Below are 24,987 nucleotides of genomic sequence, written 5' to 3'. Positions count from 1 at the left end.
GGGGAGGAATTAAATTCTTGCTCATCCGCACAACGGATAATATATGTTTTTTTTTTAAGGATACAAGAGGGGGCCACGTCCAGAGTAAGACTAAAGGAGTATTTAGATAAAAATCAAATTATAATTTTAAAAGTATTTTTACGGTATACGAGATAAATATGTGAAGGAGTTTACTTTGTTTTGCAGATCCCAAGCTCTCCTTGTCCACAATGACCCTCAATTCAGGAGGGCACATATCAAAAACAGTTGAAGTGGAAATTCCTTTCTTGGCTAAACTATCTGCTACACCATTACTGTCTCGACTTGTATATCTCAGATGGACTTCCCAACTTCGCTTTAATAAATCCTGAATTCGCAGCATTACAAGACTGCTATTTAAAGTAATCTCCTTTGATGTCAGCATCTCAATGAGTCCTTTAGCATCAGATTCCGGAATGATCTGTTTAAATCCATAATCCAAGGCCAAGCTCAAGCCCTTGAATATAGCCCATGTTTCGGCATCTATAACACTGCATTTTACAATCTTACAAGAGAACCCCACAATCCATTCACCATTATGGTTCCTTATCACTCCACCACATCAAGCATCACTCGAATGAGTATTGACTGCCCCATCCACATTTAATTTTACCCATTCAAGCGGAGGAGGAGACCAGCCACGGGTTAATTTTCATTCCGTTTGAAACATAACAAAATAAGGCAAAATCTGTGCAGGATATAGTACTTCTGTAGTTCTAGTCCATGAATACGCAAAATTGGAAACCGGAAATTTGTGAGAAAACAAGAGGAACTGCTGTGAGGAAAATCCGTTTGAAGATAAACACTAAAAGAGACCCCATCGTCCACCAAGTTTCAGATTATTCTTCACTTATTTGTGAGGCTTCAAGCTCAGATCTTCTAGGTTATTCTTTAACGAATGAGTACTGAACTACTGACAATATCAACGATTAGTAATGAAAATATCGAAAAATAAGTCCTCAAAAAAAAAAAAAAATCAAACATCATTATTGAAAAATTTCACTCAAAATACTCCAATTACAACAAAGGACCTTGATCTTTTCTTGAAATTTTCAAAATTTAAGGTCCTTAATTATAATTAACTTAGAATGACCGGAAACATCGTTTGCCGTTCGAGGTAATTTAATTCACGAACCCACGTCACTTTAGCTCAAGAACAACACGCTGCCAACAACGAAAAATGAGGAGGTTAGTCCTTATTTATAGTTGGGTACACACACACAGACATAGAACTCAGATTAGAAGAAGGCGATATATACCTTAATTTGTGTCCTGTTATAAGTATACGTGATGTGCACACGTCCATCACTGGCCTGGATAACAGCAGGATAAGAGAACTCCATTCCCAAGTTATTCTCCAACGTAAGAGCTTCACGCCAAGAATCACCATCATCTTCAGATAGGGCAACCTTCAATACGCCCCTTGAAACTGTATTGTAAGCAAGCAACAAACGGCCATCTCGCAGCTTAACGCCGTCAATGCCTAGAAAAACAAATTTTAAGAGATAAGCCACTAGATCATCAGGTTTTGACGAAGATCAAGGAAGGTCTTACTTGCTAACCTTAAAAAAAACACGAAGGAATGCCTAAAAGTTGAAGCGATGAACTTCAGGATTAAATAGATTAAGAAACTACATAGATGAACTTGACCTGAATTCGGGTTTGGGAGCTTAGTGGGTTTTGCATATCCCCAAGTCTTGCCACCATCAGAAGATTCTGACATACACACTCTACCAATGCCATCAAAGGATCGTAGTAAAACTCGTATTGCCCCATTTGAAGTCTGATAAGGTACTGGTTGGATTACACTCAGGGGATTGTTTTCAAAGTAAATTGGGCCATACTTCGTCCATGACCGACCAAAATCTGTAGTGACCTGTTTTATACAACAATAATAAAGTTTCAGCCGATTTTTCAATCAGAAGCTCAACTAAGATGCGCTTGTTCAGAAGTTAAAACCTCCATCCATGCACCCCAGGAGTTCCAGCTCTCAACAGATGATCCACAAAGTAAATGGCCACTGTCCAGCAAAATGGGCTGAGAAATAATAATAATAAGACTTCAGAACATGCCAAATAAATAGTTATGCCCATGAATTCAAAACACATTACAATAAAATAGCTTCAGTTTTACCTTATTCTTTATTGGTCCTAATATGCCTGGAGGAAGTTGTTCTCTTTCTGTCCAGGTGATGCCTTTATCATACAACCTTTTCATAAATCCACTCCATCTGACATTAAATAAGCCCATTCCTTCCATCATATCATTCATATGCAAGAAGGGAACAAGTAGCAAACTTAAAAGTGAAATAACTTCTACATGGTTATGTGCAAGGGGATCATAACTGATTGAGGCTTCTTTTGTTATATCTAGAACTGTGAATGTCTTTTACAATGAGCTACTATTTAATAAGCAGTTATCCAGTATGTCTGTTTAATTGTTTTATCTGTCATTCTTAGAAATTGTCTTTTTGGTTAACACTGAGAAATTGTTTTAATAATAAACTTTGACAAATATAAAGTTTCCACTGTGGAGTAGTGGCCTCAATGACTGCTTAAACAGAAGGGGGAAAATGATCTGATAAGATCATAAAGGTTAGAATTTACTTTTGAACTTCTTGGCCTATTTTGTAGAATAGCAGTATCTCGTCTGATGGGAGCTTGAACAGTACAGGGTTCCACATAGGAACATTTGGTTGTTCATCTGCGATTACAGGTGGATACCATCTGCCATTCTGCCCAACAAATTTGCATTTAGAAAGTTAATGATCCATTCAAAAATTTATGATAAGACAAGGGAAGCAGGAATATCACTGTTTTTGCAATCAAGATGTCTTCAGTCTCCGCAAAACAGACAAAGAAAAGAACATTGAATTTACTTTTAAAATGAAGATGAATTCAATGGCTCATCGTTCAGATTAAACTTCCCTATATCATGCTGACTTTGCTTGCGAAGCAGATAGACGATTGAGCAGTGTAAAAGGGGAAAGAAAAAAGGAAAAGAAAACTATACCAGTAATTCTGACAGTAGATTATGACAAAAACATGAAGAATGGATCCTATGAAGTTGAGGATCCATAAATTTGCTGAAGTTTTGCTCTCTAAGATAGAGAGACAAGGTTTTACTTTTTTATTAAAAGAACACAAATTAGAAACCAGAATTAGCACGGCCGCATGGGAATAATCAATTTCTATGAATTTAAAGATAGAAGCTTGTCGAGCTTGGTGACGCTAGCTTGAGACTCAATCGAGAGCATAATCGAAAAAAACAAAGAGAGAAGGAGCTTCGTTTACAATTACTTTGTAAGTCTGCAACCATATTTTGACATCAGGTGCCCCCTCTGACGTGCCCCCAAAATAGGCAACCAGGAAATGATCCTTCTCAACCTGCAAAATCAAACATGATATAATTCAATTCAATGCCCACAAAATTCCGTAATTTGTTTGAGAAAAACGCTACTCGCTTGTGTTTTTTTAACTATTCCTTGACCTCAACAATGGTAGATGCATGGCAACTCTTGAATGGAGCTTCAGGAAAAGTAAGTTCCTCCACCAGGGGCTGCTCTATTGGACAATCATTTGCCATGCCTAAACTACGGATTTCCTAATCTTTTTGAACTTTTCAGGCTACGTCCTGGAACTTTAGCTTCAAGATTATAGCTGATAACTGGGAAAGAACAGATAGACTCAGATTCATGACGATCATTTTCAAAATAAAGAAGTATTTTTAAATTAAAACATTATACTGTTAGAAGCTCTGCATCAAAGCTCAAACATTGGCACCTCTAGAGATTCCCAATATCTACCTGATCAGAGAAGTTGAACGCGTGACCCTACCAATGGAGCTCCCCAGTGGCTAGTCAGTACATTCGCGAAAAGTAATCACCGGAAAGAATCAAAACCGAAGTAGAAAATACAAAAGAACTATGCAACCCAAACTCTGCGATCCGGGAGGGAAATTGCTCATCTGCATTGACTAAATCACTTTATTTGATGACATTTTCTCGGACAGAAGAAGTCACGTTGAACTTAAGTATGAACCCAGAAAGAATTCACACTAAAGTATGAAACCCAAAAGCAAATTCCCAAACTTTAATCACCAGAAAGAATCAAAACTGAGATAGAAAATAAAATGAATTGTGCAGCTTAAACTCAACAATATGGGGGGACAATTGCTCATCTGCGTTGACTCAATCACTTTATCTGATTATTTACTTTTGGTCAGAAGAATTCACCCTGCACTTAAACCAGACAAGCAGAATACCGAGAATTTAAGAAATAGCGAATGGATTTGTAAGCCAGAGAAGTATCAGTACCTCCGTCAACAGAAGAGACAGAAATGCAAATGGCACTGAATACTGATTTGTGCTGTTTCTGTTGCTGCAAAGCATCCCACCGTGCATCCCGCTCGATATTTCTGTTCACGCGGTGATTAATAATTGTTTTATTTTTTTGGCCAATACGTTGATTAATACTTTATTATAAGAGACATTTGGTGCTTATGGCATGTTCCTATATATAAGAGACACTTAAAAGTTGTCTCTACTTTTTTGTGTTGATTTCCTATTTTACCCATATTTATTGTCTCCAACTCACACTCTCTCTCCTTCTCATTTCTCTTTCTTTTAATAAATTACCATTGTTCTTTCTCATGTTCTCTCTCCTTATTAATGAGGGCATTGTTGGAAAAAAAATTATACTTTTTACATATTAATTGTTCTTAACTAATTTTAACTGTTTTTTTGATTGACGTAATTCGGTTATTCGTCTCTTATAATAAGGAACGGAGGGAATAATTGATTAGTAATTAATAATGAGTAATGTATTAGAGGGCGAAGGATAACACAAACAATGTGAAATCAAAATAGAGTAAGAGAAAATTACAAATAAAACCCCATAATATGTAAAATTATGATTTAAGACTCTAAATTGGAAAAATAGCAAATAAGGATCATGTCTCACTTTTGCAAATATGAAATGTGGGTGAAATATCTAAAATGTCCCTCAGCTAAAATTGTAATTTGGTCTACTAAAATTGTCATTCACTAAAATGAACTTGTCATTTTCCATAATCAACTTGTCATTTGACATACTCTTGATCAAGTTATGATTTGGTTTAGTGAAATTATCATTTGTTAAAGTGAAGTTGTCATTTTTCATAGTCAACTTGTCCTTTGACTGAGGGGTATTTCAGATATTTTATCATGATTTTATATTTGTAAAAGTGGGACCAGGTTCTTATTTGCTATTTTCTAAATTGAAAGTCCCAAATCATAATTTTACATATTTAGAAGTCTTTTTTTACAATTTTCTCATAGAGTAAAGTGGAACAAGAAAAAAAATACGGTAAAGTATGACCTGTTTTTATTTTTCAAGTGCGTCAACAGTCTATTTTTATAACGTTCCATTCTGTAGATTAAAATATGATAAAGATGTACTAAAAATAAAATTTACATGTTATATGTACTATAAAAAATATCAGGGATGCATTTAAAAGATAAGATTAAATTGTTAGATGCTACTTTGCGCATCAAATATCAAATTTATATAAAATATTTAGCATGTCTTTTCAATAAAAATGGGAGGAAGTATAATTTAAGTTCTCATTAAAAAAAAGTAATATCATTAGTTTTACTTTTTTTGTAATTTAAAAAGAATTGAATGATTATTTGCTCTATTGTTAGTTTGATTACAATCAAATTGCAAACGAATTGATTATAACCAAATTAATATATTTTGATTTTAATTTTTAAAATATCATATAAAAATAAAATTATTGACTCTCACCTATACCTGACTAATTTTTCTAAATTTTTAATCAATTTATTGATTCTTAACCAATTTTCCAAATGCTCAAATTTTTCCCCCGAGTTTTTTAACTCATATTTCAGGTGTCCACCTTTAAGGGTCTAATTTGATTTTTATATCCTTAAATAAAAGGGAAAATGACAATAAAATACCACTTGAATTCCAAAAAGACAAATAAAGGACCTGAATAAGCAAAATGACAAATAGGGCACTGGGTACTAATCTGGAATTTTGATTTTTGATGTCAAAACATGTTGCAAAACCCATTGACAAAGTAGTAACTCTCACTATGAAAGTTGTAAATCCCACTATGTGTTTTGTAAAATTTAGCGTGGAATTGTATTGTTTTTTACAGAAAAGTTGCCTAACCCCTCAAAACAGGTTGCAAAAGCTATTGACCAAGTAGTAATTCTCATTATGAAAGTTGTAAATCCTACTATGTGTTTGTAAAATTAGGCAAAACTTGCTCGGTCCTTCAAAACAGGTTGTAAAACCCATTGACGAAGTAGTAACTCTCACTATGAAAGTTGTAAATCCCACTATGTGTTTTGTAAAATTTAAAATCAAAATCTCATATTGGTACCTGATGCCTTCTTTGTCATTTTGTTTATTCAGGTCCCTTATTTGTCTTTTTAAAATTCAAGTGGTATTTTATTGTCATTTTTTCTAAATAAAACAGAGAGAGCCTGTATTTTTTTGGGTGCTGTAAGGAACCATGCAACGAGAGGGTAACTGACAAGCGTTCGTTCACAGTGATCACCCCTTTTTCGTTGCCTATGAATATTACCAATTTAATGCCATTGTTAATCCTATAAACATGCAAATAAACAGCCACATCTCTCTCTGTTTTCTCTCAAAAATTATGAAGATTTAGAGATAGAATCATTCCAGATTTTTATTACGAATTATTTCGAATGAATTTATCTTGTGAGACCAACATTTCTGCAGAATTGGAATCGATTTAAGCTTGATAGCAGCCTGATTTATCGACTATCATGAGTGAGACGAACGTTTCTCCGGAGAATGTCGACTTGCCGTCTCCGGCGGTTGAGGAGGAAAAGTTAAGTTCGTCGACGGTTCCTTCCTCGGAGACGACGATTAACTCTCCGGACACGGTGGCTAACAACAAGGCAGCGGTGATGTCGCCGTCGATGATGGAGACGTTCAGGACCTGTGTGCTGTCGGGGGGCCGGATTGACAAGGAGGAGTTGAGGAGGAAGCTTACGATGCCGCAGTATCTCCGGCACGCAATGCGCGATTGCATACGTTTCCAGGATCCCACCGCAATGAGCAGTCGCATAGGCGACAAGGACGAAGAAGGTATTGGGCCTCCGGAGACGCCCATGGTAGTATTCATAAATACCCGCAGCGGCGGCCGTCACGGCCCTGTTCTTAAGGAAAGGCTGAAACATCTCATGAGTGAAGAACAGGTCATATTTTTTGCTGTATTATTTTTCATTATACAAATTTGAATGCGCTTATTTGATTAGCTTTGCTTTTAACATTATTATCGAAGAATCCCACTGCTAAACAAATAGAGGTGTTTAAGTATAATTTTAAAAATATCCTTTAAAGGCGTTTTTTGATTCAATCCAACACCTCCTAAATTTCAAACTAAGTTTGACGACGACATTTCAAGATTTGCAAAAAAAAAAAAAAAAATTTGCACAAATTTTTTATTTAAGATTTTCAATTTTTTTTAGTTTTTTAAAATTTTTCCTCAACATTTTTGGGTTGAATTGGAGCATCCCGCAAACAACAGCAGAGCCAGAGCGTTCGCCCTTTTCTCATTTTCTTCCTCATGAAAAAGAAATTGGAACAAATTAGGGGCAATTAGATGAAAGAAAAATTCACAAATTAATTATTAAAAAGCTTTAAAATTTAATTAATTGAATTATAAATATTTATTATTTATATAAATAAAATTTACAATTAAAAAATATATTTAATACTATTTATCATTCAAACAATACAGATTTATAGATAAAATAATACTTATTTATTATTGGTGGTTTTTAGAAATAAAAAATTTGTGGATTTTATGCTTAAGCATAATTCTCCCAACCGATTAAGAGGAATATCTTATTGCCTACTTTCACTTTAGTCTCTCATAGATTATGTTGGCGGAAAAAAGCCCTCAGATTATTTGTGAAAATAAAATAAAAAATCTATTGAAGTTTCAATATTATCATTGCATCTTAATTTTTATCTCAAAGACAGCAATAAATCTGAAATAATAATCACTAATGCCGAACATCGGACGTGAGTTAAGAGTATCACTTCTCTAATTTTTTAAATCAAACCCATTAAAATTTTTCATTCCCTTCCCTCCCTCCCTCCATTTCCCTCAACACCAAATGTAGGGCTTGATGGCATCTCAAATGTGATAATCCTCTTTTAGGAAAATACTTGTGCCTAGAAAAAGACATAACTAACGTTTTAATTTTAGTGAACGTAAGGAATTTTTTAGTAATATATTAATGGAAGCCATGTGAAAACTATGAATATGACGCTTTAGAATTAATATATTTCTATGAACAGATTCATGTATTAATTTATATTGAGGACATACGTGCATTGAGAGGTAGTGGACGAGCTCCACATCCCAAGTTATCCCTCAAGACCAAATTAGAACCTTTATATTCCTCCTCATGACTAATATTAAATTCTATGTACTGCAGGTTTTGGATCTTACTGATGTGAAGCCTCATGAATTTCTGGAGTACGGATTAGGTTGCCTCGAGGTGGTGGCAAGTCTTGGTGATTCTTGCGCAAAAGAAGTTCGTGAAAGAATGAGGATTATGGTATGTCGACTAGTGCAACAGAACATGTACTATCATATTCAGAATTTAAATGGTGCCCGCAGAACATTCTGAGTTCGGATTTTACTATAACAGCTTTGAGATGGGATGATATTGGCTGACAGGTTGCTGGAGGTGATGGCACAGTTGGCTGGGTATTGGGATGTCTCACTGATCTTCACAAGAAAGGCCGGGATCCAATTCCTCCAGTAGGAATTATACCACTTGGTACAGGCAATGATCTATCTCGGAGTTTTGGATGGGTAAGTATTTACATACATTGATGTGTTAGTTAGATGTGTGTTATCTTTTTCACTAATATTTGGCTTTGATATGGTATCACCGTATCAGGGAGGTTCATTTCCTTTTTCCTGGAAAGCTGCTATTAACAGGAGTCTTTTGAAGGCCAGTACTGGTCGGGTTTGTCGTCTGGATAGGTAACTTTCATTCATATAATCCGTGCTTCTTGAGAATTTCTTCAATCAAGTAGCTATCAACTTTCATTCATATAATCTGTGCTTCTTGTGAATTTCTTCAATCAAGTAGCTATCGGCAAATAAAAAAGTTGTCCAAGTCTAATGCTCGGAGACAGTAGGATTTACATTATTTCATGGGTTATATCTGGGAGGCAGTGATAATGCTTGATTTCAGGTCATCCTGACCTTCTTTCATGTTTAATATGATCCTCCTTTTCCCTCTATAGATGTTGAATCAGTGTCTTTATACTTCTTAGCATTAGATCTGATGTGCAACTTCCTCTTAAAATAATGGGTAGTGTTTTTGTTGTACATCTCTTTATAATAAACTACTTCTTTTGATCGTAATTATAAAACCTCTTTTGTAGACTACAAATGAGGTCCTATAATTAGGATTGGAGGTAATATATGATAGTGTGGTGTGTTTTAAACTTTTATTATGTATTGATATATCAATATATTAATTTCACTAGCAAACATTTTTTCTCAAAAAAGCTGTTGATGCCATGTCCGTGTTTGGGCATACAGTCCTTTCAGGTTTGATTATGCTTTGATCTCATGAAGGTTTTCAGAAAATCATGAGTATGAACGTTCTTGTTTCATTCATGGTTGGAGGGCAAAATGGAAACAAATGGAACAAGTTTGCCATTCAGCTCTAGAAAATAAATTATAACGAAGTCACTATGAATACAAAAACCTAGGTTCCCGATGGGGAAGAAAGTTGTTGATAATCCTCGACTTTGATCAGACAACAAATAAAACACAATGAAGACTCGGGATGTTCAACACTTTACATGCTCACCAATAGTTTATTGAAAGAATGAGGTATTATGGTGTGAATAAAATATAAATGCTTCTTGAATCTTATTTGTCTACACGGATTCTCTCATTCCCAAATATGTTGAAATATTTCTCAGGTGCCAAAAATTTTTGTTCTCGTATTCTTAGTTTCTAATATGCGGGGTATGTTTGGTATGAATATATGTATTTATCAGTTTGGATTTCATGCAGTTGGGAAATCTTACTTTCAATGCCAGAAGGCACAATTGTGGAAGCACCCCATTCTCTGAAGCGCACAGAAGAGTTCTCTCTTGATGAGGTTGTGGGTTCAGTTGCTCACGTCATATAGCTTCTTTAGTTTGTTGCCAACTAATTAATTATTAGATTTATACGGCATAAAATCTAGCCCTTGCCATTTGCTTTTATTTGAGCCTGGAGGGCCAATAATCTCTTGAAGAAGAAAAGAAAACTTCAAAGCAGTAGCATCAGCATAAAAGAGCAAACCGAACCCATCAATTTGCATAGCATTTCTTTACTACAAGATATTTATTCATTTAAATTCTATTGTTGTATATATGTTGTAAGTAGTTTCTTGCGTTTGCAGGGTTTAGAAGTTGAAGGAGAGTCGCCTGAGGAAGTTACTTGTTATGAGGGAGTTTTCTACAATTACTTCAGTATAGGTAATTTGACCTCTTCATTAGCAGAGACGTGGAGTCGCGCCGGCACTTGAGTGAATTTTGGCATATATCATGCCCATACCTCGTGCCTTGGTTATGTAGTCAGGAATATCTTGCGACTGAAATTACTATGCAATGGAATATCCTATGTTTCAACTCAAATGAACGTTACATTAATGCCCAATTAGTCTCTGCCTGCTATTTCTGTTTACCAGAGAAGTTTGAAAACGATGTTTTATTGCTTATTACGCATGTGTTAGACTTCAAATACCTCCATGGATTTCTAATTTTTTTTTGTAGGCAAATCCAATCACTGAGTTTTCTCGATTAATTTCACAGGAATGGATGCCCAAGTAGCTCATGGCTTCCATACTCTGCGTAATGAAAAACCTTATCTTGCAAATGGTCCAATAGCAAATAAGGTATTAAATTTCTCTCTCTGTTCCTTGAAAGACGGTTTATTTGCATCGTGCAGTATCAGCATTAACACCTACGAAATATTCATGGCCCCTAAAGATATAGTCATGCTAATGCAGGCTTATGACCTAGTCTTTATTTTTCTCTTTTGCTTTTCCAGATTATCTACTCTGGTTACAGTTGCACTCAGGGCTGGTTCTTAACACCCTGTACAAGTGACCCAGGTCTAAGGTAAGATATATTATAACCAAGTTCTTCTGATAAATCACCTATTTTTGTGGGTGTATTAAAAGGAGTGGTTTAATGGATCATTCAATTTCCCATAGTTTCAAGAAAAAGTTGTGCTCAATGAACTTCAACTAATGAAGGATAGTGACTGGCCTTTGCAATACCTCTACCGTTTCTAGTAAAAAAGACTAAAGTCTTCAGAAAACCTTTCTGATTGTAGGGGGCTTAAAAACATTCTGCGGATGCATGTCAAAAAGTTCAACTCCTTAGAGTGGGAGCAGATCCCAGTTCCTTCCAGGTACGTATATTGCACATTATATAATTTTTCTGATGCATATTATAAACTGGTGAACAAACACTGTTTTTAAAGCAGCCATCTCTAGTTGCTGGTGATTTTATATTTCGTATTTGATGGGATGTCACACTTACTCTCTTAGTTTATAAGATTCTATTTACTCTTAGTTTTTAAGATTCTATCACATTAAATTTCCGTGTCCTTTGTAAATGTCATGGTGTTTCAGTCTTATTTATGCTTCCGTTTTCTGTTTATCTTATTTTATATAACAAGGTAATGATATTTTCTTTCAGTGTAAGGGCAATAGTTGCTCTCAATCTTCATAGCTATGGAAGTGGAAGAAATCCTTGGGGTAATTTGAAACCAGAGTATTTGGAAAGGGTATAGCACTACCCCTGTACCGCTATGATGATGTGAAAGCATTCATTATCTCTCCGGGCTCTCTTTGGGTCGCAGGAAACTATTTGAGAAGCTTTTCTCACGAACGCAAATATAAACAATATCACAAGCTCACCAGTTTACACTTTGCTATGTCTTGCCATCCCTCTAACAAGAATGAAGGGAAAAATTCTTTAGAAAATTTTCTTGAAGATCGCCTGCAGACAACGGATATGCTGTTGCCTGTCATATATCTTCTTTGCAAGTACCCAAAGCCTATTGTTTTAGACCATGTTTACTCTTCCCTTTCATTTCCTTGGTGCTTTTACGTTTGACTCTGCTTCTCTGTTGCAAATTGTGTGATATAACGAACCTGACAGGGTTTGGGATAATGCACTTTCAGAGAGGCTTTGTCTCAGCCAATGTGGATGATGGACTTCTGGAAATATTTGGTCTAAAGCAAGGATGGCATGCATCATTTGTAATGGTTGAACTAATCTCTGCAAAGCACATAGCTCAGGTATTATCCCAATATATGATGGAACATATTATATCATGTCAAGAATGAGCCAAAATCAGGATCATATTGGTCCGATATGTTCGATTGGTTGGTACTACAAGTGTATGTGAAGTTGGATAATTGTGTATATGTTTCAGGCAGCAGCAATTCGATTGGAAATAAGAGGTGGGGAGTGGAGAGATGCTTATATGCAAATGGATGGAGAACCCTGGAAGCAGCCTTTGAGAAGTGAATTCTCTACCTTCGTTGAAATCAAGAGGGAGCCTTTCCAATCGTATATGATTAGTGGAGAGTAACTAATTGCTTCAAACAACAAGTCATCATATATGCATGTAAATTAATTACGTGTAATTAATTAATTATAGGCATTGGAAAGGTCTGCTGCACCATTGTTAGACCCTCTCCCTTTTTTGGATGACGGGAAAGAGCGAGTACATATACATGGTCAGATTTTGACTACAGTCATTAATTGTTAGATATCATTCATTTTACTTGAGCTATTTTAATTGTTAATTCTTTCAACATAATTTTTTTTATTAACAAATGCGAATCTATAATCTTATCTAGGGGATATTCTCAATGAATAAGATATGGATAATGTTGTTGCTGGGTATCCTATACATACACAGGCATTGCCTGGACCTTGAAATAGAGTCTTTCAGATGAAGAATGATACAAGTCAGAGTTTCTATGAAACTCAATTCCTTATGCTCATTCTCTTTCTTTTCTCTCGGTTTCTTGCTATGATGACTGATGCTCACGTTGAAAGGCGTCACTACCTCCCCCTACAATATTACTTGCAGGGTATAATCTGAGATCGCTTCTGTTCAAAGATAAAGACCTATTCTTTTGATCCACGCACTTCACTATTCGAGCGTTTAACTGCAACAACCAAAGAGATCTTCCTTCTAGCGGAGAGTAACCAAACTCAAACAAATAGAACAAAAGTGAAATCCCAGAAGTGACCCCTGTGATGATGAAAAGCCCTCCAAAGCTGGACACAGTTAGACTAACGGGACTGTTTGGGATTGATGATCCCCTTTCGCTTTCAGATATGATTCCGGCGGAGAAGTGCTTGCCCTTAATCCTTGCAAATTTTTCTTCATCTTGGGTCACATTTAGGATTGCCCTCGAAAAATAAGACACCAACGGAGATTTTGGTGGAAATGCCTAACCATAAAACACAACGTTAGCATAATAGCAGTCTATGAAAATTGAAGGCTTAAATTTATTTTTGTCTCTTCATTATTACAAATCTTTATTTTGAACCCGAAAACATGCATTATCCCTAGCAATTCCTAATATCCAATTTATCTAAACTTTTGGTTGTCAAAATAAACGAATAAATTGGCGTCCTATAAACAAAATACTATAATATTATTGGATGGCATGATTGGAATGATATAATTAATATGCCAGACATTATTTATTTATTTCTTATACTTGAGAGCAAATCAATGCTTAAAAGAAGTCTTTTAGTGCATGAGAGTATCAACCTAAACATTTAAATAATGTGCATGAGAGTATCAACCTAAATATTTAAATAATATATATGACTGGGTTTAATTTTTTTTTTGGGCCAACATATGACTGGGCTTAATTACACATTTGAATTTCTCAACCCTTGTGCTCCTTGAACCTTTTGTTTTCAATGAAAAAAACTTGTATTTAAGGCAAAATTGAACGAGGGAGAACTTACGAAGCCGAGACCAGCAGTTTGGTAGGTTGGCCCCACCATAGCATACTTGGAGCCGAATTTTGAGAGGAAGGGCCTCACGTAGGGGATTTCATCAAAGATAGCAGCAACCTCACCACTAGCGAGAGCTCGATCATATTCTTCAGGCGTCTCGTATGGTTTCAACCTTGACTCATCCTTGAATCCCAACTGATTCTTCAGAAACATTTTGACGAAAGACCCCTTCTGATACCCCACAGAGTAATTATTATTTTTTATTTCTTTTACATCGATGAACTTAGGCTGCAATCTTTGAACAGTTAACATGGAAGTCAAACTTGCAGTGTAACTTTGTGTTATGATGAGCACCACAAATACCCATAGGATCAGCACAAAACGTGACCAATTGTTCTCTAATCTTTCCTCTGTGTCACCATTAAACATAGTACGTGAAATTTAATGATGAATATATGGCTGTGGCCTAGAGATCATGAAATATGTAATGTATGAGTTTAAAGAGAGGAGATTTACTGTGAGCAAAGACTAAGGTGGAGAAAGAAAACCAGAACACCATCCCAAGTTGTTGCTGCGGTGATGCTTGAAATTCTGGGTTTGTTTGCCGCTCGTGAAGCCATATAGTGATACCTGTGAGGAGGACGAATGCTGCACCAGTGGTCAGCCAAAGACTTGGACTCAAAGGCTTTAAGAAGATCCACATGTTTTGTCTCTCATCGTACTTCATCGAAACAACCATTGACACCCCAGATTCTGAAAACGGCAATGTAAAGTCAACATGTTCCGCACTGTTAGCTACGATAGTTATGTCTCCAACCACAGCATCATGCTCCTACCAGTATAAAAAAATGCATATTTACTTGTTATGTGATCTTTCATCGAAAAGGTTGTAGTAATATGCTTGGGCAAATAGACAGTGTACTAGATTTTCATCCTTCAAAGAAAACTTGCCTTAAAAATCCCTCCAGAGGACCCATTGCTTCTAATCCGCAACGGTACAAACTCATATGGAAGAGGAAAAGGTAAAGCTTTTATCACTTCCAGAAACACATCAATACTAAAGCCAGGGACATCCGGAGTGCTATTTGACGACCGCCTTTCCACCTTCAAAAATTCAACAAAACCCTTTCTTACTGGGACCCTAATTCTCAACTTGGTTGGTTGATTTGTTGTGTACCCCGGCCATATTGGTGGCATCAGTTTCCCTCTTGAACTCCCATGATTGTCGAGGAATAGTCCTCTCTGTGGGCTCCAACGTCCAATGATCCTCTCTTTGCGTCCTACCACGTCCTACCACATTGAATACTTCAAGCTCTAAGGGTTCGAGTTGTCCTTCACTCAAATTGAAATTCCTAGAGAGGCCTTCAAATTTAGTACTTAGGATTCTATCTATAAGTGTGTCATTACCCTTATAATTTGCAAACGTAGACTCTACTGCCATGGCGATGGCCCAAACTGTGTCATAAGCCCAAAGTCCAAACAAGGTTAAGGAAGAAGACACACTGCCTGAGTTAATTGACGAAGCTTTCCATCTTTTTCTGAAACTTGTAAGCCTTCTTGACTTTTCCAGTCTTGGCCTTATCCCCACGATACCTTGCATAGAATCCATCACTTTCGGACCCAGAGGGGCTAACACATTGGATAACCCGTCGGTGACTATCCACCCATACCCTTCCGTCATCATTCCAGCCTTGTTCACTGCTGAGAAGAATTTGGGCCCAACAAGACTAGTCATGTGAACCAGAATTATTCTTTTTCGACTCTGATTGAGCTTCTTCAGCTGCTCTAGAATTTCATATTCCTCAGAATTCGGGTCGATGGCAATTCTATAAGGCACCCGTGTGTTAACTTTCTCCAAGGCCTCTGTGAGATATGGGATCAGACCCTTGCCAAAGTCGGTGTCTTCGTAGATTGGGATGATTTCGTGCCATCCGTAAGCTTCAACAATGGCAGCTATAGCCTGCACCTGTGAGCGATCATCTTGTGCTGTCCTTATGAAGAATTTGCTCCGGAGCGGAGGAAGAGATGGACTTGTGGCGGAAAACGAGACGATGGGCACATGAGATTTGTGATGTTACGAAGCTCGCCTGTTCTGAAAATAAAGGTCCGATAATTGCATGCACGTTTTCATTCTTCATCAGGTCGGAAGCTGCATGGGTATAATTCCATGAGCTATTAAACCAAGCAACGGACGCTTTATTTTAATAAAATTTGTGAACTAATATTTCAATTGTCGATAAAAATATATTACCTGCAGATGCTGCTGTGACGACATCATTCTCAGAATCTCTGATTCGAAGATCAAGTCTTGTTTGGTAATGAGAATAGTGTTTATATAAGTCGTCATGAGCCATTTGGATGCAGCGCATGGCCATGCTTCCAACTGAGGAGTTGAGATCAAGAACTACGCCTACTGGTATTTGTGCCTGCTTCGCCTTCGAAGTTCCTGCAGAGAACCAAAGCAAAGTACAAAAGCGGCAAAACCAGAGGCAAAGGTTAAAGCTCCTCTTTTTCTTATGGCTTGACCTCGATGCTGGTTTCAGGTCCATGAATGGGCGGGCTAATATCTTGCGAAAAACCACGCATGTCAGATACTAGGAAGAAGGTCACCGGTATATATATCAGCGAATTATTTCAGTCTTTGATGGGCATAACAAGGTAATGATAAACAAATAAAGATTGAATATTGTATTCTTAAAAGTTCGGTTCACATGTACTCCATCACCAGTGAGAAACCAGCGTCTCCAAGTCAAAGACGGCTCGCATCAACGACAATTCCACAAGCAAGTCGTAATCAAACTTCAACGACCTTCTTAATTACTCCCACCGTCCATTATATACAGATTTTTTTTGCCAGACCATAATATAAAGATTTTTATGCTTTAATTTACTTTGTTTTCTAAATGTATATTTTTTTAAAAAAATTATTCCAATTAGATGCGCATTTTAAAGACCTTTTTCATTATGAGTAGTAGTTGAAACACAAATAATAAAGAATAATTTAGAGAAATTAAAACACGTTTATATATTTAAAACACGTTATGTTTAAGAGATGCTTCCCGCAATTAAGATTGGATGGTGCATGTTGATCAATTAATTCTCACTGCACATGGGAATGTTTGGAATTGTGGTTAGCTCGCTTAAAAGTGGCTTTTTGGTTTCAAAAGCTGGATGGGTCATTTACTCATATGCTGGGGATAGCTTTTAACGTTAAGTGCTTCTGGCAAAAAAAAAAAAAAATAGTAACATGATACTAGTACTCCTTAAGATACAATTAACCATGTTTTATTTGAAAAATTAGTTAAATACAATAAATATGTCAAAATTAAATTTTATTTTTAAAAAAAATGCCCTCATTCATAAAAATGTGGGTGAAAGGGAGAGTGAGTGGAAAAAGAAAGAGAGAGAATGAGAAGGAAAAAGATATGAGAGTGACGTTTAATTAATTGAGAATAAAAAAAAAAGTATTAAATGTTAAAAAAACTCTAAGATGAAGAAATATATTATATGGACAAAAAGAATAACTGAATGAATCTAAAAGAATATACGGTTATGTAAGTTAAATTTTATAAATTTTAATATGTGCGCTTATTATTTCGCTATTGTCTTTTTATCAACTATTATTTTGCTATTGTTAATTATTAAAATATGTATGTATATTTATAAGTTCATATGTGAAATATTGGTAGTCATTATTTTATTATTATTATTAATTGTTAAAATGTATATACCTACTTATAAATTTACTTATAAACTTGATTTAAAAGCAAACTTTTAATTGAGATTTACGAAATACGAAGTACATAGTGAAAGAAGTTTTATCTTGACTTACGTGAAACGTGTTTAAATTGATAATATAAGTGTCCATTTGGAATAGCTTATAAGTAACTTTTTAATCGTGATTTTCAGAATATGAGGTAAGTATATGAGAAGAGTTTTGTCTCGATTTACATGAAATATACTTATAAGGGATTTTTAACCCTATGCCAAACAAGCCCTAAGTGGTGACAAACAAGCACTTTAATACATATAACTAGCAACTTGACCCAAATTTTTTATAATATAATGTTTATCCAACTTGTGGCTTGATGGTGAAAGTGTTCTGTTCTCTCCTTTACAGGCCATGAGTTTGAATTGGCAGATTCCCGCACACAAGATGCCATATATTATAATTATAGGTTAGGAGAGGGAATAAGATTTACATCTGTAACAAATACTCAATTTATAGTTATACGCCTCTCAGCTTGTAATTTCAATTTGTGAATGTATACCTGTATCATAGTTATACAATTTTTTTTTGCCGGTTGGTATATACCCACTACTTTCGGGACAACGCAAGAACAAAAGAATGGGGCGAATAAATAGAGGTGACTTTAATATGACCTTTTTTTCTTCATTTACGTACAAGGTTGGAATTCATAATCTTAGTTATGAGATATTATCGTATTTATAGCATGTACATAAGTTTGAATGGCTGGAAGCATGCCTAGTTTACATAAATTTTGAACCGGTATATTTACATGGTCTGAATTTGAATACAGTGGTTAACTGCTAGAGATTATTCATTTTACTCGATTTTCTTTAATTATTTTATTTATTCTTTAAAATAACTATTGGACATGGTATGCTTGGTCAAATTTAAGTATCATCAATATTAAAGAAGAATAATTCTTTCAATATAATTTTTTATTAACAAATGCGAATCTATAATCTTATTTAGGGGATATTGTCAACCCATGAGATATACTACCTCTGGTCCTAATTATAAGGGCTAATTAACTAATTTGAAGATATTAAGAAAATAAACTAAGTTAGTTATTTGTAATAATAAGTGTTGTTTTTTCTAAAATATCCTTACTAATTAAGTGTATTGACTAAAACTATAATTATTAGAAGGATTACTTTAAGAAAAAATGCATAAATATTAGAAACAAAGTAGATAAAGGTCTTATATTTAAGATCAAAATTAAAATCAAATGAGATCTTACATTAAGGACCGGAGGTAGCACATAAGTTTGTTGTAGGATATTTTATTCATATGCAGCCATTGCCTAGACACTTAAAAGTGTCTTTCAAATGAAGAATATAACAAGTGATCAGAGTTTGTAAGAAACTAAAATCCTATTCTTTTCTCTCTACTTCTTCTTGTGCTGACTGATGAGCACGCTGAATGCTGTCACTATGCTCTGGAGAAGGTAGCTGGTCTTGTTCATTCTGGGCAGTAATGGCTCTATCTCCCTCTACAATATTATTACTTGCAGGGAATACTTTGACATCGCTTCCATTCAAAGATAAAGAGCTGTCCTTTCGATCCAGGAACTTCAATATTCGAGCCTTTAACTGCAACAACCAAAGAGATCTTTCGTCTGACTGACAGTCCCCAAACTTAAACAAATAGAACAGAAGTGAAATCCCAGAAGCGACCCCTGTGATGATGAAAAGCCCTCCAAAGCTGGACACAGTAAGACTAGTCTGACTGTTTGGGATTGATGATCCACTTTCATCTTCAGATATGATTTTGCTGGAGAAGTACTTGGCCCTAATCCTCTCAAATTTTTCTTCATCTTGGGTCACATTTAGGATTGCCCTTGAAAAATAAGATACCAACGGAGATTTTAGTGGAAATGCCTGACCATAACATATATCAACGTTAGCATAATAGCACTCGATGATAATTGAAGGCTTGTGGGGAGGGGGGAAAAAAGGATATTGAAGGCTTAAATATTGTCTCTTTGTTATTACAAATCTTTATTTTGATCTCACTCAATTCAATAGTTATTTTTACCCTTTCACATTAGCGGTTGTACAATTAAGGAACTGTCTTTCAAGAGGCAACAAAAATTTGAAATTTCTAAAGTCAAAGATGCATGGAAGACTTCACTCGTTTCATTGAATTTGAATGGACGACTTTACTGGTTTCTTTTCTTTTTCTTTTTTTTTTTAACTCACCATATTATGATTCACTCTTCATAACATATAACATTTGTATTACAAATTGATAACAAAATATAAAGAATAGTACGTACATCAAATTTTTATGCTATTATGTTAAGTTTTACAATCACATGTGACCATTTATACTGTTTTTAAAATATTAGCATTTATTTAATAGTATTTAATTATAAACTCACATAAAAAAAAACTAGGGTACATAGGTATGTATGATTGAAGAATTTGATATAACGAATATAAAAAACTTAATTTAAGTATTTTATAATACAAAAATTTTTAAACTTAGAAGTATATCTTAATCCTAATAAGTTATATTGGGATCAACTCATCTAAGTTTTTGGTTATCAAAATTAAACAAATAAATGGGTGCCTTATAAACAAAATATTACTATACTACTGGAGCATAATTGGAATCTTATAATTAACATTGTACCATTCGTTATTCCCCCCCTATTCTCCAATCCTTAAAAAATTCTTAGATAGAGCTGAGGGAGTATCAACTAAAACCTTTGAATAATATATGTGCGTGTAGGTGTATGTATATGTGAAAGGGTTTAACTACACATTTGAATTGTTCAACATTCGTGTTCCTTAATTAAACCTTTTGTTTTCAGTAAAAGAAACTTGTATTCAAGGCAAGATTGAACAAGAGAGAACTCACAAAGCCAAATCCAGCAGTCTTGTAAGTTGGCCCCACCATAGCATACTTGGAGCCGTATCTTGAGAGGAAGAGCTTCGCGTAGGGGATTTCATCAAAGAAAGTAGCAATCTCACCACTGGATAGAGCTCGATCATATTCTTCAGGTGTCTCGTATGGCTTCAACTTTGACTCCGTGAATCCCAGTTGATTTTTCAGAAGCCTTTTGACGAAGGACCCATTCTGACGTCCCACACAGTAATTATTCTTTTTTATGTCTTTTACATCGATGAACCTAGGCTGCAAACTTTGTACAGTTAACATGGAACCTAAACTTGCAGTGTAACTTTGTGTTATGATTAGCAACGCAAATACCCATAAGATCAGCACAAAAAGCGACCAATTGTTCACTAATCTTTCCTCTGTGTCACCATTAAACATGGTAAACATTAGTGATAAATACATGATTGTCAACTTATAACCACGAAATATATTATCTCCTGTTCTTAATATAAGATTTAGTTTGCAGTTCAAATTACATTATAAACTAAATCTTATATTAAGGAGTGGATGTAGTATATGAGTTTAAGAGGAGATTTACTGTGAGCAAAGACAAAGGTGGAGAAAGAAAACCAGAACATCATGCCAAGTTGTTGCTGTAGGGATCCTTCAAATTCTGTGTTTGTACGATGTTCGTGAAGCCATATAATGATCCCAGTGAGGAAGAAGGCTGCACCTGTGGTCAGCCAAAGACCTGGACTCAAAGGCTTCAAGAAGATCCACATGTTTTGTTTCTCATCGTGCTTCATCGAAACTACCATTGACACTCCGGCTTCTGGCAAGGTAAAGTCAACATGTTCAGCACGGCTAGCTGTAATAGTTATGTCTCCGACCACAGCATCATATGTCTACCAGTATAAATGAAAATTCTTGTCATTATAATATCCCTCAAAAAGCTTGTAGTAATACAATTGGACAAATAGGTAGTACTACATCCTGTTTTAAATATAAGAGCCAGTTGATTAAGTAAATTAAGAAATTTCATTAAGTTAGTTATTTGTAATAAATAGGTGTTATTTTCTTTAAAATGCTTTTACTAATGATAGATATTAGCTAGAGCTACCATTTAATAAAATCTTTAATATATACAACTCTTACAAAGACTATTTTTCAAAAAAAAAAAAAGACAAGGTAGATTAAAGTTTTATATTTAGAATTAAATTGAAGGTGAAATTAATTTTTATATTAAGGGCAGGAGATAGTATATATACTGGGATTTTTATCCTTTAACGAAAACTTGCCTTTGTCTCAATTTGGCGAACAAGCTCTTCATAGGACGTAGCTTCCTCGTTCTTCTTCTGAAATGGGAGAAACTCATATTCAAGAGGAAAAGGTAAAGCTTTGACCACTTCCAGAAACATCTGGAGTTCTATCTGAAGACCGCCATTCCACCTTCAAAAATTCAACAAAACGCTTTCTTACTGGGACCCCAATTCTCAATTTCGGTGGTTGATTTGTTGTGTCCCCCGGCCATATTGGTGACATTAGTTTCTCTCTTGAACTCCACTGTTTGTCGTGGAATAGTCCTCTCTGTGGGCTCCAACATCCAATGACCCTCTCTTTGAGTCCTACCACATTAAATACTTTAAGCTCTAAGGGTTCGAGTTGTCCTTCACTCAAATTGAAATTCCCAGAGAGGCCTAGGAATTTTATATCTTGGATTTCATTTAGAAGTGTATCATAATCCTTAGAATTTGCAAACGCAAACTCTACTGCCATGGCTATCGCCAAACTGTGTCATAAGCCCAAAGTCCAAACAAGGTTAAGGGAGAAGACACGCTACCTGATTTAATTGACCAAGCTTTCCATCTATCTCTGAAAATTGTAAGCCCTCTAGACTTTTCCAGTCTTGGCCTTACCCCCACGATACCTTGCATAGAATCCATCACTTTCGGACCCAGAGGGGCTAACACATTGGATAACCCGTCGGTGACTATCCACCCATACCCTTCTGTCATCATTCCAGCTTTGTTCACTGCTGAGAAGAATTTGGGACCAACAAGACTAGTCATGTGAACAAGACATATTCCTTTTCGACTCTGATTGAGCTTCTTCAGCTCCTCTAAAATCTCATATTCCTCAGAATTCGGATCGATGGCAATTCTGTAGGGCACTCGGGTGTTAACTTCCTCCAAGGTCTCTGTGAGGTATGGGATCAGACCCTTGCCAAACTCGGTGTCTTCGTAGATTGGGATGATTTCGTGCCATCCGTAAGCTTCAACAATGGCAGCTATAGCCTGCACCTGTGAGCGATCATCTTGTGCTGTCCTTATGAAGAATTTGCTCCGGAGCGGAGGAAGAGATGGACTTGTGGCTGAAAAGGAGACGATGGGCACCTGAAATTTGTGCCCAAGTCGTATTACGAAACTCGCTTGTTCTGAAGATAAAGGTCCGATAATTGCATGCACGTTTTCATTCTTTATCAAATCGAGAGCTGCATGGGTATAATTTCATGAGCTATTAAACTAATCAGTGGACACTTTATTTTAATTAATAAAATTTGTGAACTGATCTTTTAATTGTCGAAGGAATATGATTCAAAATGTCAAAATATATACCAGTTGACTGAAAATAACAATTTGGGGCTGCAACTGATAAAAATATATTACCTGCAGATGCTGCAGTGACGGCATCATTCTTAGAATCGCTGATTCGAAGTTCAAGTCTTGTTTGGTAATGAGAATACTGTTTATAGAAGTCATCATGAGCCATTTGGATGCAGCGCACAGCCATACTTCCGATTGAGGATTTGAGATCAACCACTACGCCTATTGGTATTTGTGCTTGCTTCGCCTTCGAAGTTTCTGCAAAGAACCAAAGCAAAGTGCAAAAGCCACGAAACCAGAGGCAGAGGTTAAAGTTCTTTTTCTTCTGGCTTGACTTCGATGCTGGTTTCAAGTCCATGAAGGGGTGGGCTAAATCTCTTGAGGAGAACCACGCATATCAGAGAGACTAGGAAGGTGACATGTTCATCTGTTGATATCAACGAATTCTTTTCGGTCTTTGATGAGAGGACCAATTGTGATCAAACTTTGTCGGTGCATAACAAGATAAAGATTGAATATTGTATTCTTTCTTTGAAAGTTCGGTTCACAATCTCCGTCATCAGTGAGAAACCAGCATCCAAGTCAGACAGTCCGCATCAACGACAGTTCCACAAGCAAGTTGCAATCAAACTTCAACGACGATGTTAATTACTACCACCTTCCATAATATAAAGATTTTTATGACTTATTTTAATTATAAATGTAAAACCTCTATTTACTTTATTTTTTAAATATATAATTTTTTTAAAAATTACATGTGCATGTTAAAAGGTTTTTTATAAGGAGTTCAAACACAAATAATTTAAAAACGTACTTTGGAGAAATTAAGACACATTATATTTGAGAGATGAATCCATATTTAAGACAGGATGGTGTATACAATATACTAGTATAAATTGGAATCAGTTTTTGTGCTCATCGTTTTGATAATTATCTTAAACTCATCAGATTTAGATTATCCATATCTCATTTAGATGCTCAGGATTTAATTTATTTTTTAGTTTTATTTTTTTAAAATAATTATTTTAATATGGATGAAATCTAAAATAAAGACAATCTCTTAACTATCTTTTTTTTTAAAAATAATTTTTTATTTAAAATAATTAATTAAAAAATTTAAACCTAAACAGTTCAAATCAGATATAAATGATCTATATTTAATGAATTTAGGGTCCTCAACTAGTTAAGTATAAATAATTTAATTTTCCCACTTGTACGGAAGCGAACTAAAGCCTCACTACACATGGGTATGTTTGGAATTGTGGTGGGCTCGCTTAAAAGTGCCGTTTTGGTTTCGAAAGCTTGTCGGGTCATTTACTCATCTTTGGGAAGGCTTTTAAAATTAAGTGCTTCAGCCCAAAACTCATTAAAAGCCATGGCGGACGAGAACTGCTTGTTATTGCTTTTGGGGGCGTCACGTGGAAAGGAAGCATTAATATTTAATAATTAATTGAATGAACAAATTAATAATTGGGAAAATTATAATGATGTCTCAAACAAAGAAAACAATTGAAAAACAAATCTCAGAGGTCACTATAAGACTTGTTATTATAGACTATTAAAATTATTATTGGGATGTCTTGGTAATTATTTTTTTTTATGAGACTTGATTGTAATTCTTCTTTAATAATTTAAATTGATGCTCTGATATTACTGTCATATGGGTGATGTAAATTTTTATATGGATACGTGTTCTTTCATTATT

General features: G+C 35.4%; 5 protein-coding genes across 10 annotated transcripts; 1 reads left to right on the top strand and 4 right to left on the bottom strand.

Moving 5' to 3' along the window:
• Positions 1–902: 902 nt before the first annotated feature.
• Positions 903–4,416, bottom strand: LOC114745490 (uncharacterized). Of its 6 annotated transcripts, none has more exons than XM_028933648.1 (10): positions 4,334–4,416; positions 3,824–3,984; positions 3,508–3,684; positions 3,318–3,404; positions 2,625–2,752; positions 2,152–2,248; positions 1,978–2,055; positions 1,669–1,894; positions 1,278–1,501; positions 903–1,182 (listed from the first exon to the last, which is right to left on the bottom strand). In XM_028933648.1, exons 3-10 carry the CDS (start codon positions 3,601–3,603, stop codon positions 1,159–1,161), a joined length of 960 nt encoding a protein of 319 aa, XP_028789481.1. In that variant the 5' UTR covers positions 3,604–3,684; positions 3,824–3,984; positions 4,334–4,416; the 3' UTR covers positions 903–1,158. The 6 variants fall into 6 exon arrangements, with proteins under 6 accessions (XP_028789481.1, XP_028789480.1, XP_028789482.1 ...); XM_028933647.1 differs by having other exon boundaries at positions 3,824–4,107; positions 4,334–4,386; XM_028933649.1 differs by having other exon boundaries at positions 3,824–3,993; positions 4,334–4,384.
• Positions 4,417–6,820: 2,404 nt separating this feature from the next.
• On the top strand, positions 6,821–12,693 carry LOC114745496 (diacylglycerol kinase 4-like). Its single transcript, XM_028933658.1, has 12 exons — positions 6,821–7,255; positions 8,507–8,629; positions 8,752–8,889; positions 8,978–9,063; positions 10,114–10,201; positions 10,487–10,562; positions 10,899–10,981; positions 11,137–11,207; positions 11,425–11,502; positions 11,793–11,880; positions 12,281–12,397; positions 12,535–12,693. Exons 1-12 carry the CDS (start codon positions 6,821–6,823, stop codon positions 12,691–12,693), a joined length of 1,542 nt encoding a protein of 513 aa, XP_028789491.1.
• Positions 12,694–13,138: 445 nt separating this feature from the next.
• Positions 13,139–15,822, bottom strand: LOC114745495 (glutamate receptor 2.8-like). Its single transcript, XM_028933657.1, has 5 exons — positions 15,265–15,822; positions 15,039–15,191; positions 14,604–14,919; positions 14,097–14,497; positions 13,139–13,567 (listed from the first exon to the last, which is right to left on the bottom strand). The coding sequence occupies exons 1-5, from the start codon at positions 15,820–15,822 to the stop codon at positions 13,139–13,141; spliced, it is 1,857 nt and encodes a 618-aa protein (XP_028789490.1).
• Positions 15,823–19,208: 3,386 nt separating this feature from the next.
• LOC114745494 (glutamate receptor 2.8-like) lies at positions 19,209–22,455 on the bottom strand. Its single transcript, XM_028933656.1, has 5 exons — positions 22,220–22,455; positions 21,978–22,128; positions 21,278–21,584; positions 20,701–21,098; positions 19,209–19,715 (listed from the first exon to the last, which is right to left on the bottom strand). The coding sequence occupies exons 1-5, from the start codon at positions 22,453–22,455 to the stop codon at positions 19,209–19,211; spliced, it is 1,599 nt and encodes a 532-aa protein (XP_028789489.1).
• Positions 22,456–22,457: 2 nt separating this feature from the next.
• On the bottom strand, positions 22,458–23,640 carry LOC114745493 (glutamate receptor 2.1-like). The gene is made up of 2 exons (XM_028933655.1): positions 23,346–23,640; positions 22,458–23,170 (listed from the first exon to the last, which is right to left on the bottom strand). Exons 1-2 carry the CDS (start codon positions 23,638–23,640, stop codon positions 22,458–22,460), a joined length of 1,008 nt encoding a protein of 335 aa, XP_028789488.1.
• Positions 23,641–24,987: the final 1,347 nt, after the last annotated feature.

This window comes from Neltuma alba, unplaced genomic scaffold, assembly GCF_004799145.2.
Source record: "Neltuma alba isolate B1F8T4 unplaced genomic scaffold, ASM479914v2 tig00004693_pilon, whole genome shotgun sequence".
NCBI classification, from domain to species: Eukaryota; Viridiplantae; Streptophyta; class Magnoliopsida; order Fabales; family Fabaceae; genus Neltuma; species Neltuma alba.
This window is presented reverse-complemented; position numbering and strand designations above follow the sequence as displayed.